Here is a 16,860-nt window from a genome sequence, read left to right on the forward strand (position 1 = left end):
GTCCACTCAAGCATTATATATATTGAACAGTATGTGCGGTCCTTTGGTGATGTCAGGGGCCACATTTGATGCCCCCTTTATCTCATACGTTGACAACCACTGATCTAAAGTGACTATAGATCTTTCCATAGGGTGCGAATGAGCCAGTCATTAAAACACACAGGCACATTTTCCTTACTGCAATGATTGGAAACATATTTTTATTATAAATACTTTACTGCCAAATAACAGTACAAAAGCACCAGTGATTATGTACTAGGAATTTAAGTCCAATACCAGTTCTGGATTGGTTGAGGTCATGAACAGCCAGATGCGTCGTGACAAATCAGGACCAATGCGCCTCTCTCTTGTCTGGTCTTGGTCATTAGACTGTGTGACATCTTCATCTGGATACTCCATATCGTCTGTGGCACCTCCAGCACGTGGTACCCTCAGGTTACTGAGGAGAGATAGTCTCTCTTTATCAGTATTACATGCCACGTATGCCTGGATAGAGAGAAAAGATACAGAATTTACTTTCTTTGAATAACATCAGCTTTATACACCGACTACTAGAATTAATACGGAACAGATGAAATGCGTACATGTGAGCTTATTTACCTGCTAAAGGATTTGTGTTTCCGTCCATCCGGTCTTACCATTTACACAGCTCTGCCTCACAGCACATCCCTGCCTGGAAGGGGAGGGGACTTGATTTGTCTCTGCTGTGGATTCATTTTTACTTACAGATCTATTTTCCACCCCACCCTGTGTCAGGGCAATGAAAGGAGAAGCAGCACACTGCGCTCATCCCTTCATCACTGCTCTTTTATCAGCATGCTCCTTTTGCACTGCAGCAACACCTGGCTGATTGTGCTTCCTCCTTTCTGAGCTCTGCTGTACAGGGGAATGCAGGCTGATACCAAGCCAAACATGGTGCTTACACTGCTGACACTGAAAAAAATACATTAATATGATGTAATAATGATTACAGAACAGCATCAATGTATGTTTCTATTAAACTAGTAAGGTAAAGTCTAAGAAATACTTGAAGCACTTACCTTTTAATACCTTCCAGACTAATATGGTAAAGTCTAAGAAATACTTGAAGCACTTACCTTTTAATACCTTCCAGACTAATATGGTAAAGTCTAAGAAATACTTGAAGCACTTACCTTTTAATACCTTCCAGACTAATAAGGTAAAGTCTAAGAAATACTTGAAGCACTTACAGTACCTTTTAATACCTTCCAGACTAATATGGTAAAGTCTAAGAAATACTTGAAGCACTTACCTTTTAATACCTTCCAGACTAGTATGGTAAAGTCTAAGAAATACTTGAAGCACTTACCTTTTAATACCTTCCAGACTAATATGGTAAAGTCTAAGAAATACTTGAAGCACTTACCTTTTAATACCTTCCAGACTAGTATGGTAAAGTCTAAGAAATACTTGAAGCACTTTCCTTTTAATATTTTCCAGATCCACCAGAGATCCCCATATTCTGGGGTGCTCGAATATGCAAATATTGCCTTAAAAGAGTAATGGTGAGGGTTGACACCCCCTCCCCCTCTCCTGGCTCCTGTGCCTCCCTATTGGCCACTGAGCTTACCTGTCAGTGGGGAATAGTAGATGAGAGGGGCTTTGGGAAAGATTGTAAAATTTCAAAACCATCTTATACAAGCAATTAAAAAACAAGGTCTATTTTTATATATACTGTACATCAGCTTGATGTAACTAAGTAAATGTCTTACTTCCAGTCAATTTCAGATATGTGCTTTTCTACGGCATGCCTTAGAACAGTGGTCTCCAAACTGTGGCCCGGGGACCAGATGCGGCCCTTTACTTGCTTTTATCTGGCCCTTGGGGAACTATTTCATCCAATGATACCAACAATGGGGCATAATTACCCTCACTGACACCAATGATGGGGCACTATTCCTGCCAATGACACCAAGGATGGGACACAATTTCTCCCAATGACACTAACAATAGGGCCATATGACATTAATGATGGGGTACAATTCATCTCAATGACACCAACGATGAGGCACAATTCCTCCCAATGACACCAAAGATGGGACAGAATTTATCTCACTGATACCAATGATGAGGCAAATTTCCTCCCAATGACACCAAAGATGGCGTCAATGACTTTTCCCCACTAACATCAGGGACTTTTTTTACTCCTAATCCAGCCCCCAGAAAGTCTAAAGGACATTACCCCTTGGCACCGGCGCCTCCTGGCCCTTTAAGGGTTTCAGAAGTCGGGAGGCGGGGCAGGGTTTAGCGTCATGTGACCTCCGTGACACACTGTCACATGATCGGGAAAGGTCGCGATCGAAAGAGGAGATTGGGACCTTTCCATGAGTACTGGACATGTGTGCTGGGAGTGCGCAGGCGTGTGCTCTCAGCACATATGTTTTTTTAATAGAACGCAAATGTGCGGCCGCTCAGCGTCTAGGCCCAGACACCGGGAGGCCGCACATTTGCATGTGTCAAGAGGTTAAACTGGCCCTTTGTTTGGAAAGTTTGGAGACCCTGCCTTAGAAGATGGTCCATTGTTTTGATAGGAGTGACCAATGATCCCTATGGCTATACACTCCTCTGTCTAATATCTGCAGATGCTCAAGCTTTCCCTTTAGTGTGAAAAATAGTGGGGGAGATTTGCTAAAACTGGTGCACACAGAATCTGGTGCAGTTGTGCATGGTAGCCAATCAGCTTCTAGGTTTTATTGTCAAAGGATAACTGAACAAGCTGAAGATTGAAGCTGATTGGTTACTATGCACAGCTGCACCAGCTTTAGTAAATCTCCCCCATTGCATGTGGATCCTGGGCAGAAAACACATTACACAAAGACACTGACCTGCATAAGGAGTTGTGGAGAAGGATAGGCCTCTGTTATAGTTGCAGCCATTGCTGGACTGACTCTATTAAACTGCTGAATCTGTCTCTTCCAGGCCAATGGTAAGCCAGTGAGCGATCCTTTGGGTCCCCACCCTCGCCAGGTGCCTGCTGAGGTGCAGAAGGAGTAGCTCTGAGCCTCCCAGTGCAACCTGCAGACAGAGAGAGAACGTTGTTTACCACGGTCCACCTTGCTGCACCATCACTTATAGGTCATCTGACCTCAATGTTTGCTGCAAAGAAAAGAAAAATTTGGGGCATGCATGCGTGTGCCCACTGCTGACCCCCACTGAGACTGGACACTGTGCAATTTTGTCAGCAGGTTTCATCCAATGATTTATGGCTGACACCTGCTGATTGGCTGTATCCATTCACAGCACACAGCCCTGTGTTTACAAACACACAGGACTCTGTACACAGAACAGCGATCTGTCTGTTTCTTCTCCCTGAAAAGCAGGGAAAAAAAACAGCCAGATCTCTTGGGCCCCTTTCACATAGACGTTCTGATCGGGTCCATCTGCCCGTTTTTCAGGTGGACCCATTGAAACCTCTATTCTCCTCTATGGAGCGGCGGGTGTAAATGGACATGTGTCTGTTTACACCCAACGACATCCAATCCGATTTGATCCGTCGAAAAGAGATGGATGGGGATCCATTCCCCTTCTGTCCACCGGATCGGATGGGATGGCCGTTGGATGGAAACACACAGGCGGTTGTTTTCCATTCGACCGCTCATAGAAGACAGTTGATCCGCTGACTGGTCCACCCCGTCTGAAAGGGGCCTTAGTAAAAGCAGCACATATTACACATACAACACTTGTTAGGCACACAGTTAACCCCTTGACTGCCCCTTGATGTGAACCCTTTCCAAGCCAGTGTAATTAGTACAGGGACAGTGTAAAGTATTATATCTGATCACTGTATTAGTGATGTCAGTGTCATTTAATTTACCTCCCAGTGACGGTCTGTTAGCACTAGATTGCCCACCACACTATCACAGTCCAACTGTAAGTCACTGATCACCAGCACAGCGTTAAAGCTGCGTAAATTCCAGTATATATACACCATAGTTTTTAGATGCTATAACTTTCAAACAAACCAATTATTATACACTTAGTGGGATTTTTCCTTTACCAAAGACATGTAGCAGCATTTTGGCCTAAATTTATGAAGAAATTAGATTTTTTACATTTCTTTATTTTTTATAACAGAAAGTAGAAAATATTGTGTTTTATTTCCCCAAACTTTTTTGGGTTTTTTTTTGTTTATATAATAAAAAATAACACCAAAAGAAGACTCAAATTTCACTTGGGTACAGTGTTGTATGACTGAGCAATTGCCAGTTAAAGTAGCACAGTGGTGAATATAAAAAAAATTCCCTGGTCATGAAGGGGGTAAAACCTTCGAGAGGTCAAATGATTAAACAGAGGCTAAGAAAATAGCTTCCTTGGCTGTAAAGGGCAAGAGGGTTTAGCTCTGCTCTAAGTGTATGTTATTTCAAGATGTTGCAGTTTGGTTATTGGCGTACACCTAAAACGGAAATAATTTAGTAGGCATTCAGTGGATTCAAAATAGACAATTCATTTTAAATGTAAATTCTTTTTCCTTTATACCACCTGAAAATGCTGATTTGCTGAAAAACAGAAATCTAAATAATCCATTAAAGCAGGGCAATGATTATAAGGCTGCTCATGTCACTTGTATAACCTTTCACTCACAAGGAATTTACATTGTCCAGTCACTTTTTTGTGAACTCACCGGAACGGGCGCTGAGCTATACTCTTGGTCACAGCACACACATGTTGCCCCAGTTCTCTCCATGTATCCAAGAATAAGACTTCGGTCTCATGGTACAGCTGTAGAAAGATAAGTGCCTACCTCCACAGAGGAGGATAACAGTTATCAAAGAAGGTGACATCACAGAGAAAACTTTATTAGAATATACATAATGCTTTCACATTAAAATTTAGATTTGACAGCATGCCTAACAGTGATAATAAACTAGAGAAAAATCAGAGTTAAAGGGCAACTCCATCTTTTTGCACCATGTTACGCCCATATTTAGGTGCTGCCCCAATCTAAAAGGATCTTGTAAAGAGATGCAAAGGTCGCTCCTTTTCTTACAAAATAATTTTACATTCATGACTACAAAAAGTAAAAAAAAAAACAAAAGAAAAAAAAACACCTAAGCCGGGGCCACTGATGCAGAGAAGGTCTGAGATTCTTATTACAGCTCTGAAACTGATCAGAAAGAGGGCTGATCTTGCCACTTGGCAGTCAGTTTGCAAAAAGTTTTGACAATAACTCAGTTTCTACTGTAAATTACACAGGAAGGTTAAATAAAGTGACAAATCTTTAGTAAATTCTCCCCAGAAGCTAGTTTGAAAAATATATTATGGCTTCAACATAAAAGCCTCATTGCTCACTGGGTGTTTAGCCCCCCGTGCCTGAAATCCTGGCATTTTGGTGCAAATGAAAAGTTCACCATCCAGCCCCACTGCTGACAGTCTGAAAAAATCTATGAGAGGCTGAAAGCTGCTGCGGATGGATGGGACTGGATGGTGCGCAGAGTGGTACTAACATTTAGGGCAGTATGTTCCCAGGAACGAATACCCAGAATACATGCAGTGTGCACTCCCAGCATTCATCCTTGGCCACATACTGCCCAGGGGCGGACTGACCATTTGGAAACTCGGGCACTGCCTGAGGGCCCGGGGTCAGTAGGGGGCCCCATGAGATGCCCCTGGTACCTTTTTCATAGGCTTTTTTGAGTTTGGACAAGGACACAGGGGCCCCATAATCCCCTATTGCCCGGGGGCCCCATGAGTTGTCAGTCCACCCCTGATACTGCCACAAACATTAGGAACACTCAGTGCAACATCCAGGCCTGTCCAGCCGCAGCAGCTTTCAGCCTCTCATAGAGTTTTACAAGTTGCCGACAGTGAGGCTGGATGGTGCAACCTTTGCCTTCCGCCCGCATCAAGATGCTGGGATCTCATGCTTCGTTGCTAAATGTCTAGTGTGCATGGGACCTGAGGTGTCTGGAACATGTAAACTTAAAGTGGAACTAAATGTAAAATAGAAACATTTGTGAACAGGCAGTCTTTTTATTGCAGAAAAAAAATGCAATGTTACACTTTCCTGCCTATTTGCAGTCCTCTGTAGAATGTACACTGAACTGCACAAACTGGCAAACTCCCAGCGTGCCCGGATGACTGCACTCCTGCACATGTATGGGAGTGATGTCATCCCACATCAGCCAATCAAAACAAACAAAAACCAGGGTCCAAAAGAACCCAGGGAGAAGAGAACAGCGCCGAGCAGGGACTTTATGGGTGTCAGATTGTTGGAACTAGAACTAAGGTAAGTACGTGTGCCTTTAGTTCCACTTTAAGACAAAAATGTATTGCATAAGCTCACTGGGCCACATAGTCCCCCCCCCCCTTTAGGACACAATGCAGCAAAGTAAAAGAACTATGTAGCAAAACAAAATTCATTTTAGGCTCTTGCTTAAAACAAAAAATTGTATTCAAAATTTAGTTTCCAAAACTAATCCTAGAAGATGATACTAAAGAAGATGATGTATGGAGAAGTCTTTAACCGAGGACTGGTATTTAAATGTAGATTAGCTACCAACCTCATCTATATGTCGCCTGGTCACTTGGCTTTCTGGCTGTTCATCATAGCAAAGGCTTGGCTCTAGAGAGTGTCCCTCCATCTTACGCGACAGTCTTTGACATCTGGTGGTCAAAAAAACATTTACTATTAAAGCTCAGTCAGTTCACTTATACCATCTCAGTGTTTTCCGTCTTCAAGCATAAAAAGAGAACCCCAAATAAATAAATAAAAAAGTGAGTGCTTTCAACGTCAGCAGCTATGCACTAAAGGTAACCAAATAAAACTTCAGTCAAAACAGTAAGTAAAGTGCAGCGCTATAAATAATTAAATAAATGATAATAATGTCCGTATAAAATGAATATTCTTATGGTGACAATCCGTGTGTAGAGTGCCCACTATGGCGGTACTTCAGTGCTTGTGTTTTTAAAAGTGGGGTAAGAATACGCACTCACCAGATGTGTAAAGAAATTACGCATTTAAATCAATCATCAGAGGTCCCCTTTAAGGAAGCGGATTAAGCCATGTATAGAGATATCCTCCCTCTGTATGGGTGGTATGTCAGGCACTTCTGGGTGGTATATGGATCCAGTAAACCAGAGGTCCCCTTTAAGGGATGAGTGGGTGTAGCAACCTGTGTAGCAGGAACTCCCTCCTCTGTGTAATAAGGTAGATCTTGATTCAGGGGTGAGCTCTAGGAAATCAATGACTCCACTTCATTAAAGGGGACCTCCGATCATTGATCTATATGCGTAATTTATTTACGCATCTGGTGAGTGCGTATTCTTACACCACTTTTAAAAGCACAAGCACTGAAGTACCGCCATAGTGGGTACTCTACACACGGATTGTCACCATAAGAATATTCATTTATACGGACATTATTATAATTTATTTACTTATTTATAGTGCTGCACTTTACTTACTATAAAAAGAGAACCCACCTCTTTGTTACGTTAGCTTTTGGAACCAGAAGTCTGGTGTTGTTAGTGCACGGTTTTTAGCAAAAAACTGAGGACTTGGGGTAAATAATGCAGGTGCCTGTGAACTACACCCACTATGCACTGATTACACTTGCAATGCTCTGCAGGACTGAATGCATATATTTAAAAGAGAAGCATTGCCAATCGTCTCCTATGGATCATAGGTGTGCAGCTTGTTCTGCACTCCTGTGATCCATTTTCTGACCTCACAGAGCCAGTCCAGGCTCCGAAAGATCCTAACCACATGGTTGGAATCCACCCAGAATCCTGGACCGGCAACTGACTCAGCTTCTCAGCAATCCACTGATATCCTGAGCCAGCCACTCCCACCCCCGCCTATCACTCCAGTGAGTGCTGGAGGGGCAGAGCAGAGAGCCAGTCACTGACAATCACTGCTCCCTTCTCAGAGTGGAGGGGAGAACTGAGCGATCAGCAGTGTCTGATCACTTAATTCTCAGTGGATAGCCGGTGGGGGACAGATGCAGCATCAGATTGATGCTGCATCAACCTAGGTGAGTAGAAGATTTTCTCTTTGTATAGCCCATACTTCTCTTTTAATAAATGCACATTTTTGATTTTATTAATGTGTGTGCAACCTCACCTTCAACACTTAACCTTTAAGCAGAAATCGGGGCAAAATGTTTTTTGAACCATTCAGTGGTGCTGTGCCCATACTGCACGGGCCATCTGCTCGTTTTTGTCTAGGGGTCATAAGAGTGAAAATATACTTACCGAATCAGATGATCCTCAGAGCGCAACACTGGTCCTTGCCGCTTCCCCCCCCCCCGCATACTAGCGGTCTTGTCAATGGACTGTTCCTGACGTCATCATGCCAACAGACCGTCTCAGAGCCTGAGGATGGCAGGAACAGTCCACCGCTGGACTTGGGGGAGCGTGGTTTTCCGGAGGATCGGAGGACGGGATATATATAGCTTTTCCACTAAACCCCTGGACAAAACGAGCAGTTTTCCCATGCAGCGCACAGCCCCACTGCATGGGAAAGTAAAATTTTACATGGAGTTCTGCTTTAAATTTCAATCTGTAAACCAGACTTGCATCTTAAAATCAGACTGACTATTGAACACTGTAGCTTTGAACAGAAAGTTTTTTGGACAAAAAAATGTAAATAAAAATGTTTAACTTGAATCAGACTAATGGTATTATTTCAAAAGTGAAAGGTCCTCTTTAACCACTAGCCGACCGCGCATAGCCGAATGACGGCTGCACCGCGGCCGGCCAGTTCTGAGTGGACGTCATATGACGTCCTCCCAGAACGCGCTCTCCTGCGCGCCCCAGGGGGCGCGCACCCGGCGATCTCCGTGATCGCTGTGTCCTATGGACACAGCTGATCAGGAGATGTGGTGAAAGGCCGAGCCCACCGGCCTTTTACCACGTGATCAGCGGTGTCCAATGACACGCTGATCACAGGAAAATGCAAGTGCCGGTTCTCGGCTGCACTTTCCTCACGCTGTCAGATCGTGAGGAAAGTACTGCCGAGAACCGGCAGTTGTCACAGCGGGGATCGGCACCGATCATCAGGGCACTGATGATCAGTGCCCTGATGATCGGTGCCCAGCAGTGACCCCCGCATTTCCGGTCAGCAGTGCGCCCACTAGCCCCGCCCACCCATTCCCAGCAGTGCCCCCACCTGTGCCCAGCAGTGCCCCCACCTGTGCCCAGCAGTGCCCCCACCTGTGCCACTCTGCAGTGCCACCTACCTGTGCCCAGAAGTGCCACCTACATGTGCCCAGAAGTGCCACCCACCTGTGCCCACCCACCTGTGCCCACCAGTGCCACCCACCTGTGCCCACCAGTGCCACCCACATGTGCCCACCCACCAGTGCTGTCCACCAGTGCCACCCACCAGTGCCACCCACCAGTGCTGCCAGTCAGTGCCACCAGTCAGTGCCCAGGAGTTGTGCCAGTCAGTGCCGCCAGTCAGTGCCCAGAAGTGATGCCAGTCAGTGCCGTCTATCAGTACCCATCATCAGTGTCACCTATCAGTGCCGCCTATCAGTGCTGCATATCAGTGCCGCCTATCCGTGACCCCTAATTAGTGCTGTCTATCAGTGCCGCCTATCCATGCCACCTCATTAGTACTGCCTATCAGTGCCCTTTAGTGCTGCCTATCAGTGCCCATCAGTGCCGCCTATCAGTGCCCATCAGTGCCGCCTCATCAACGCAAATCAGTGAAGGAGAAAAAATACCTGTTTGAAAAATTTTATAAAAGAAACAAATAAACTTTTTTTTTTTTTTCAAATTTTTTGCACTTTTTTTAATTTATAGCGCAAAAAGTAAAGCGCCCAGTGGCGATTAAATACCACCAAAAGAAAGCTCTATTTGTGAGAAAAAAATGATCAAAATTTCATATGGGTACAATGTTGCATGACCGCGCAATTGTCAATCAAAGTGCGGCAGCGCTGAAAGCTGAAAATTGGCCTGGTAAGGAAGGGGGTATAAGTGCCCGGTAGGCAAGTGGTTAATGAAAGTTGCAGTCTGTAATCCAACTTACCTTCTATAATCATGTAGCCCCAAAACAGCCAACTTGATCTTCTTTCCAGAACACTTCCTATCTATTCCAAACACAGAGGTCGGAGTCATGGCGTTTTCAGGAGCCAGGAATGGAGAGGGATCAGCTACTTTAGATCTTACAAGGCTGTTATTAACTTTTTCACTGCTGGGCCCGATGTCCATTTTTTCACCTCACATACCCAGACCACTTTGGCAATGTTTTCACTGGTTATGATCGGCAGCTGCTGATTGTGGCCCTTCATGAATTAGGAGAGTCTCAGGTACCACTCTGCCATAAGTTCATGATCAGCGTAGTGGCTATTAGCTTATAGACTAAGGCAGTGGTCTCCAAACTGTGTCCCGGGGGCCAGATGCAGGCCTTTGCTTGTTTTTTCCAGTGAAAGGATTAAACACAACCTCCACCCCGATCATGCCATGCTTTTAATACCAATGAAAGCGGATCTATCATTACAAATTAGAAAGCACATGAATCAATATGGGAACATTTTACCATGACATTCTTTTGAGTAAAAAAAGTACCTTTTTGTTGTTATTAAAAAAAATGGCTGCTCAGGTGATCTAAAGCCTGAGTGGAAGAAAATGTGGGTTCAGTTCGCATCACTCCCTTGTTTTCCCCTTTGTTCTATCTGTATACTTCATATCTTTTCTATATCCATCTACAGTACATGCCTTTTCTTACATATTCCTTTGTAATTAAACTACTTCCACGTATAATCTCCCAAAATGAAAACAACTGAAATATACATAGACATTTAGCAACATTTTACTACTTCAAGTCTCTCTAAGGTAAGATTCACACTACTGTTGGTTGTGAACAAAATTGTGCGCTTTCCTGACGCAAAACATCCTGTACAACAAACACTTTACTCCTGCGCTAGGAAAGGACTCAGTAGACCTAATAAGAATGTTCTGGAATTTTCTGGAATATGCACTGCTTGCTGCCCTCAACAGACCGGGGTGGTCCGAATACACTGGATACAAATGGAGAAACAGAAAAAGGGCGCACCGACCTAGTGCATTATCGTTTAAAATAATGTATTAAAGAAACAAAAATAGGTATCATACTCACAATGGACATAATAACACAGGTATGTCAAACTGAACAAGGTGTATGATCCAAACAACATCTGAGTCCATACGATGGAACCCTGGATGACCAACTGGCTAACGCGTTTCGAGGACACAACCTCTTCTTCAGAGCCAACACTACAGGAGTCTGTACTTCTCTTTATATAAGTTACTAAATGGTAACAAAAGGGCTGTCCTTTGGCAGACACGTGGCAGTGCCAATATTTCTGAATTAATTAATTATTATTATTAGTAGTAGTAGTATTTATCAACTCCTAATGGCACTCCCATGCGTCTGTTTTCACACATACTGAAATGCAGGGTACGTTTTGATGCGGCATAATTTTTAACAGGGGTCAGGGGCTTCTTTACCATGATTCCTACATGTAGGGAAGCCCACTGAAATTAATAAACTGATCCACACATAACTCACAGGAACTTGATAAAAACGCAGTTAAACGCACAGATGTAAACTGAGCCTTAAGGCGGAGCTCCTCCCAAAAGGTGAAGTTCCGCTTTAAGGACTGCTCCCCCGCTCCCCATTAAGGACTGGCACCTTTGGGTGCCCAAATTTGACAGGTACCTGCTCCCATTTCCGGTCTGATTGCCTAGGCGATTGGAAACAGAAGTTGTCCTCCCTCCCTCTCTGTAGTCTTTTGGGACACGTGACAGGTCCCAGAAGACTACAGGACCATTCAGGAAGTGCAGCACTACTCGCGCATGTGCAGTGGGTACCCGGCTGTGAAGCCGCAAGCTATCACAGCTGGGTGCCCACACTGAAGATGCCGGCCTCCTGGAATACATGACGGCCTGCTGGCCTCCTGGAATCCAGGACGGCCGGTGAAACGGGCTGCGGGAGACACACCACAGGACCGAGGGACAGGTAAATGGCTGTTTTTTAAAAGTCAGCAGTTTTTGTAGCTAATGAGTTATTTTTTGACAAGTGAGTAGAACTCCACTTTAAAGTGTTACTAAACCCTGGACCCTGCATTAACTATATCTGGCCTCCCACAGTACATAGAACATAGAAATATAATTATTTTAGTAAATATAAACTGCTAAGTACCTTTTCTTTTATCAGCGGGTAGAGCAGTCCTGAGACTTCTATCAATGTCCAGCAGAGTACTGGATAAAGATGGTAGGAGGAGTTTTCATTCTCCCGACTGACTTATGAGGCTGCATGACCCCTAAACCTCTGTCTGGACAGTGCTTATTGACCCTGTGCTGGATATATGCACTCTCCCAAGAAAATAAAAAAAGGTCTCTAGCAATACACACCAAACTGTGCATGTGCAGCTTGTCTCCAAGGCTCTGTTCTATCAGCAGATGGATTGGGGACAGCAGTAGAAGGGGAGGATCAGAGAAGTCTGGATCAAACATAATTTTTACACAGTGCAGAGGATTAACCCCTTAGGTTCCACAGTGAGTATAACAAGCATGATTTACTGCATATACAGACTGATTTTACTGTTGTGGGTTTAGTAACACTTTAAGCACAAAAAAATAAAAAATCTAGGACACATACTGTAAACCTTTTTTTACATCTATTATAATTGACCTCAGCAAATGCAATTATTGTACATATGGCACATGGATATTGAGCTATATGCCCCATGGGTCCCTATATTATTATTAGTATATTATTATACAGGATTTATATAGCGCCAACAGTTTGCTCAGCGTTTTACAATATAACGGGAGACAATACAGCAACAATACAAGAGGGATAGGAGGGCCTTGCTCCTTGGAGCTTACAATCTAAGAGGGAGGGGCTAGTGGTTCAAAAGTTAGTAACTGTGGGGGATGGACTGGTAGGAGGAGTAGAAGATTCCATTATTAGCTGAGGGCAGGATAGGCTTTCCTGAAGAGATAGGTTTTCAGAGATCACCTAAAAGTGAGCAGAGTAGGCGATATTCTGATAAATTGGGGTAGAGAGTTCCAGAGCATGGGGGAAGCTCTGGAGAAGTCCTGGAGATGAGCATGGGAGGAGGAGACAAGGGAGCTAGAGAGTAGAAGGTCGTGCAAGGAGCGGAGAGTACGGTTTGGATGATATTTGGAGACAAGATTGGTGATGTAATTTGGGGCAGAGTTATAAATGGCTTTATATGTTATTGTTAATGTTTTGAATTTTATCCGTTGGGCAATGGGAAGCCAGTGGAGGGATTGGCAGAGAGGGGTGGCAGATACAGAATATATATAAATCTGCATGTTCTTCACCTTTCCAAATTTTACCTGAATGTAATAGAAGACACTCTTGAGAAATTCTCTAGGCTCCACCAGAATCAGCATTTGCTCTTCTTTCCCTTTACATAGATCCAGACCATCCTGGAATATAAAAACAGCGATTGGAAAATCCAGAAATATTTTTGTGTTAGCTGAATGAAAAGAGTTCGGAACTTAATTTCTGTGTTTCTCGTGTGTAGAGCAGTCCATGGAAATGAACAGGCTGCCATTCATGCCACACATGGAAATGCACCTGCATTTGGTTGCATCTGCAGGTGTGAACCAAATCTAAGAGGAAGAGAGGACACCCCAAGATAGCAGCTCTCAATAGCTGGCATTATATCACCATTCTGAGTAAATATTTGTAGTAGGTCTTATGTGCACTCCTTATCCCCCCCCCCCCCCACACACACACACACACACACACACACATACTTCTTTTTGCCTCATAACATATTATTATTACAGTGCTAGTGTTACTGTTTGTGTTCTTGTTGTATAATTTTGCTGTTGTTTTGGTAAAAATTCTCTTCTTTGGTCCCGGTAGAGTAACAATTTTCTTACTTAATCCCCCAATACCAGGGTGGATTTGATTTAAATCAAACTGATTTAAATTACGATTTAAATCACTAGTCAGTAAGGCTTGATTTAAATCAGAGTTTTCTACATAAAGACTAATTCTTGCTGGTATAACTTTAATATGCAAGTAGATGAAGATTTTTAGAATAACAACTTTTCATATTAGTTTTTTTATCCCCAGTTTAATAGGTTAATCATTCATATTTGGACAACTTTTCTGTTGTACTTAGGAAGGAGAAAAATAATCATTACCTTAATAATAACAATTTAAATAGATTTATTCAACTGAAACAATAACATTCCAGCATATGTTATTTGCTTAAACAAACATCCATGTTTATTTACTAATTTGGCTAAACAAAATATATATATTTTAAGAAACTTAGACTGTCAGCCCCTTCCTCCTCACACTTAGTTTCACTTTTTTCTTGTGCAGATCTATTCCACTCCAAACAATCAGAAAAATATTGTTTCTATTCTATTCACTGAACTTCTTGAAACTTAGCAGTGAAGGGGTTGATTCTGTATTCATAGGTTTGTAGAAGTTAGGATGAAGGTCTTTTTCTTAACTCTGTTCATGTTAAAACATTTTTGCTGTGAAGAAGAGGCATGTGATCTCCGCTGAGTCAAATTCAGTTTTGAGAACTGCAAAAATAAACCAAGCATCTGTGATAATATCTTGTAGGCAGAGAAACTGCCCAATAATCTTACAAAAACCTCTGGAAGAGCAAGACATTGTGAATGGATTCATGGAATTTATTTACCCAAAAAATTAAACATATACAGCCTTATTCTACATAATTAAAAAACTAATCTTTATTTCATGATGGAATAACCTTTGGATGGTAATATATTTTCCTCAAAAAAAATTTTATTAAAAAAAAATCCGATTTAAATAAAAAAATCAGATTTTTTAAAAAAAGCATTGATTTTTATCCACCCTGCCCAATACTGATGATCTCATCCCTCTGATTCCCACCCTTGGAGGCTGCTCCCAGTGTTAGCCATGATAAGCTCAGAATACCTCTCTCAGTCTTAGTGCCCCCTGTGCAGGCTGATATCAAGTCAGAGGATTTTCAAAGTCCCCCAAAAAAATTAAAAGTCAGCAGCTACAAATACCGTAGCTACTGACTTTCATTATAAGGATATTTAGATATCCATGGATCAAGTGCCGCCCTCACCTGGGCTGGTTACTCACTGGTCTTTGGCAGCCCGGTGCAAGCATGTTTATTAATTGAAGTGCGCAGTGAGCCCTAACAGCTTCACAGCCAGCTACCTACTGCGCATGCACAAGTTGAGCTGCACTTTGTGAATGGTCTTGCAGCTTTCTGGGACTTGTGATGTGTCCCAAAATGTTGCGGGTTAAGAGGGGGGTGGGGGTGAAGTTTCTCTTGGATCGCCTGGGTGAAGTTTCACTCGGATTGCCTAAGCGATCCAAGTGGAAGTGGGAGCAGATACCTGTCAAAACTAGATACCCGCTCGACCCCCCCCCCCCCAGTATGACCGTAACGTAACAACGTATGACCAAACATGTTGGGGGGTGAGTTGGCGGCAAAAAAGAAGAACTCCCTCTTTTGTGTGAAATTCCACTTTAACACTGTATGCTAGTTTTATGATACATTGATTATAGTTTACTGAATACTTACCAGATTACATGATGACATTATATACATGCTTAGCATTTGGCATTCAGGTTTAAAAAATGTATTCTGCATATAGGTAAAAGGAATTACAGAAAACAGTGTGTGAGAATTACATTGTGTGCAGTGGCTTGCTGTTTGTGCACAAAGGTGGTGCCATAAAAAGAATACAATGGAAACCTTTTCTCATAAAATATGAATTATTAGAATGTATTATTCTCTTTTTAACATAATAACATAAAGGAAACCAGTACTGACACAGCCTGGATGCCTTCATTACTGACCTTCCCCTGAAAATGTTTGTTGTTTGGCTATTTTTGGCATCAATAAATTCAGAGCTTCCAACTAGAGATGAGCGAATTATTCAAAAATTCAATTCGGCTGATTCGCCGAATTTGCGGGAGAAATTTGATTCAATGCGAATTTATTCGCTGCGAATTTAACTTATTAAAAGGGTTTCTAGGCTTCAGAGAGCCTTTATATTAGTGCAGAACACTGTACCTTTAATTTAAATGCCCTTGGAGTCTGCTGGGGAAGAGAAATAATACTGTCAGTCAGTATGACATGCAGATGAGTGCCGTCGATCTTAGAATCACCGCACACTTCACTCATTTGGGCAGTCACGGGGCACAACGAAGAAGAAGAAGAAGAAGAATGAAAAGAAGAAGAATGAAAAGAAGAAGAAGAAGAAGAATGAAAAGAAGAATGAAAAGAAGAATGAGAAGAATGAAAAGAAGAAGAAGAAGAATGAAAAGAAGAATGAAAAGAAGAAGAAGAAGAATGAAAAGAAGAAGAAGAAGAAGAATGAAAAGAAGAAGAAGAAGAATGAAAAGAAGAAGAATGAAAAGAAGAAGAAGAAGAATGAAAAGAAGAAGAAGAAGAAGAATGAAAAGAAGAAGAAGAAGAATGAAAAGAAGAATGAAAAGAAGAATGAGAAGAATGAAAAGAAGAAGAAGAAGAATGAAAAGAAGAAGAATGAAAAGAAGAAGAAGAAGAAGAAGAATGAAAAGAAGAATGAAAAGAAGAATGAGAAGAATGAAAAGAAGAAGAATGAAAAGAAGAATGAGAAGAAGAATGAAAAGAAGAATGAAAAGAAGAATGAGAAGAATGAAAAGAAGAATGAAAAGAAGAAGTATTCCAGTACAGCAAAAAGTGTATCTGCAGAGAGCTCCGCTATTTCTGACAGTTCTCTGACAGTTCCTTCACATTTACAGCGGTTGAAACATTGTATCTGTTTCCGAATAAAAACATCTGTATCCTAAATGGAAACAAATAGATACAATGTTTCAACCGCTGTAAATGTGAAGGAACTGTCAGAGAACTGTCAGAAATAGTG

At 42.4% G+C, this 16,860-nt stretch overlaps 1 protein-coding gene across 1 annotated transcript; it reads right to left on the reverse strand.

The window, feature by feature from the left end:
• Positions 1-255: 255 nt before the first annotated feature.
• Positions 256-10,176, reverse strand: LOC149473069 (structure-specific endonuclease subunit EME2-like). The gene is made up of 5 exons (XM_089683609.1): positions 9,995-10,176; positions 6,522-6,624; positions 4,643-4,758; positions 2,847-3,036; positions 256-486 (listed from the first exon to the last, which is right to left on the reverse strand). Exons 1-5 carry the CDS (start codon positions 10,174-10,176, stop codon positions 256-258), a joined length of 822 nt encoding a protein of 273 aa, XP_089539735.1.
• Positions 10,177-16,860: the final 6,684 nt, after the last annotated feature.

The sequence above is a fragment of the Staurois parvus genome, unplaced genomic scaffold (assembly GCF_062004578.1).
Source record: "Staurois parvus isolate SC_StPar_1 unplaced genomic scaffold, SC_StPar_1.0 ptg000018l, whole genome shotgun sequence".
NCBI lineage: Eukaryota > Metazoa > Chordata > Amphibia > Anura > Ranidae > Staurois > Staurois parvus.

Bases quoted from the DNA above. Each gene is read 5' to 3' on its own strand.
- LOC149473069 (XM_089683609.1), bottom strand. From the start codon at position 10,176: ATGGACATCGGGCCCAGCAGTGAAAAAGTTAATAACAGCCTTGTAAGA. The intron at 6,625-9,994 runs GTAAGTTGGATT...TTTGACCACCAG, and splicing joins GGGCTACATGATTATAGAAG to ATGTCAAAGACTGTCGCGTA. The intron at 487-2,846 runs GTCAGTGTCTTT...CTCTCTATCCAG, and splicing joins CTCCACAACTCCTTATGCAG to GCATACGTGGCATGTAATAC.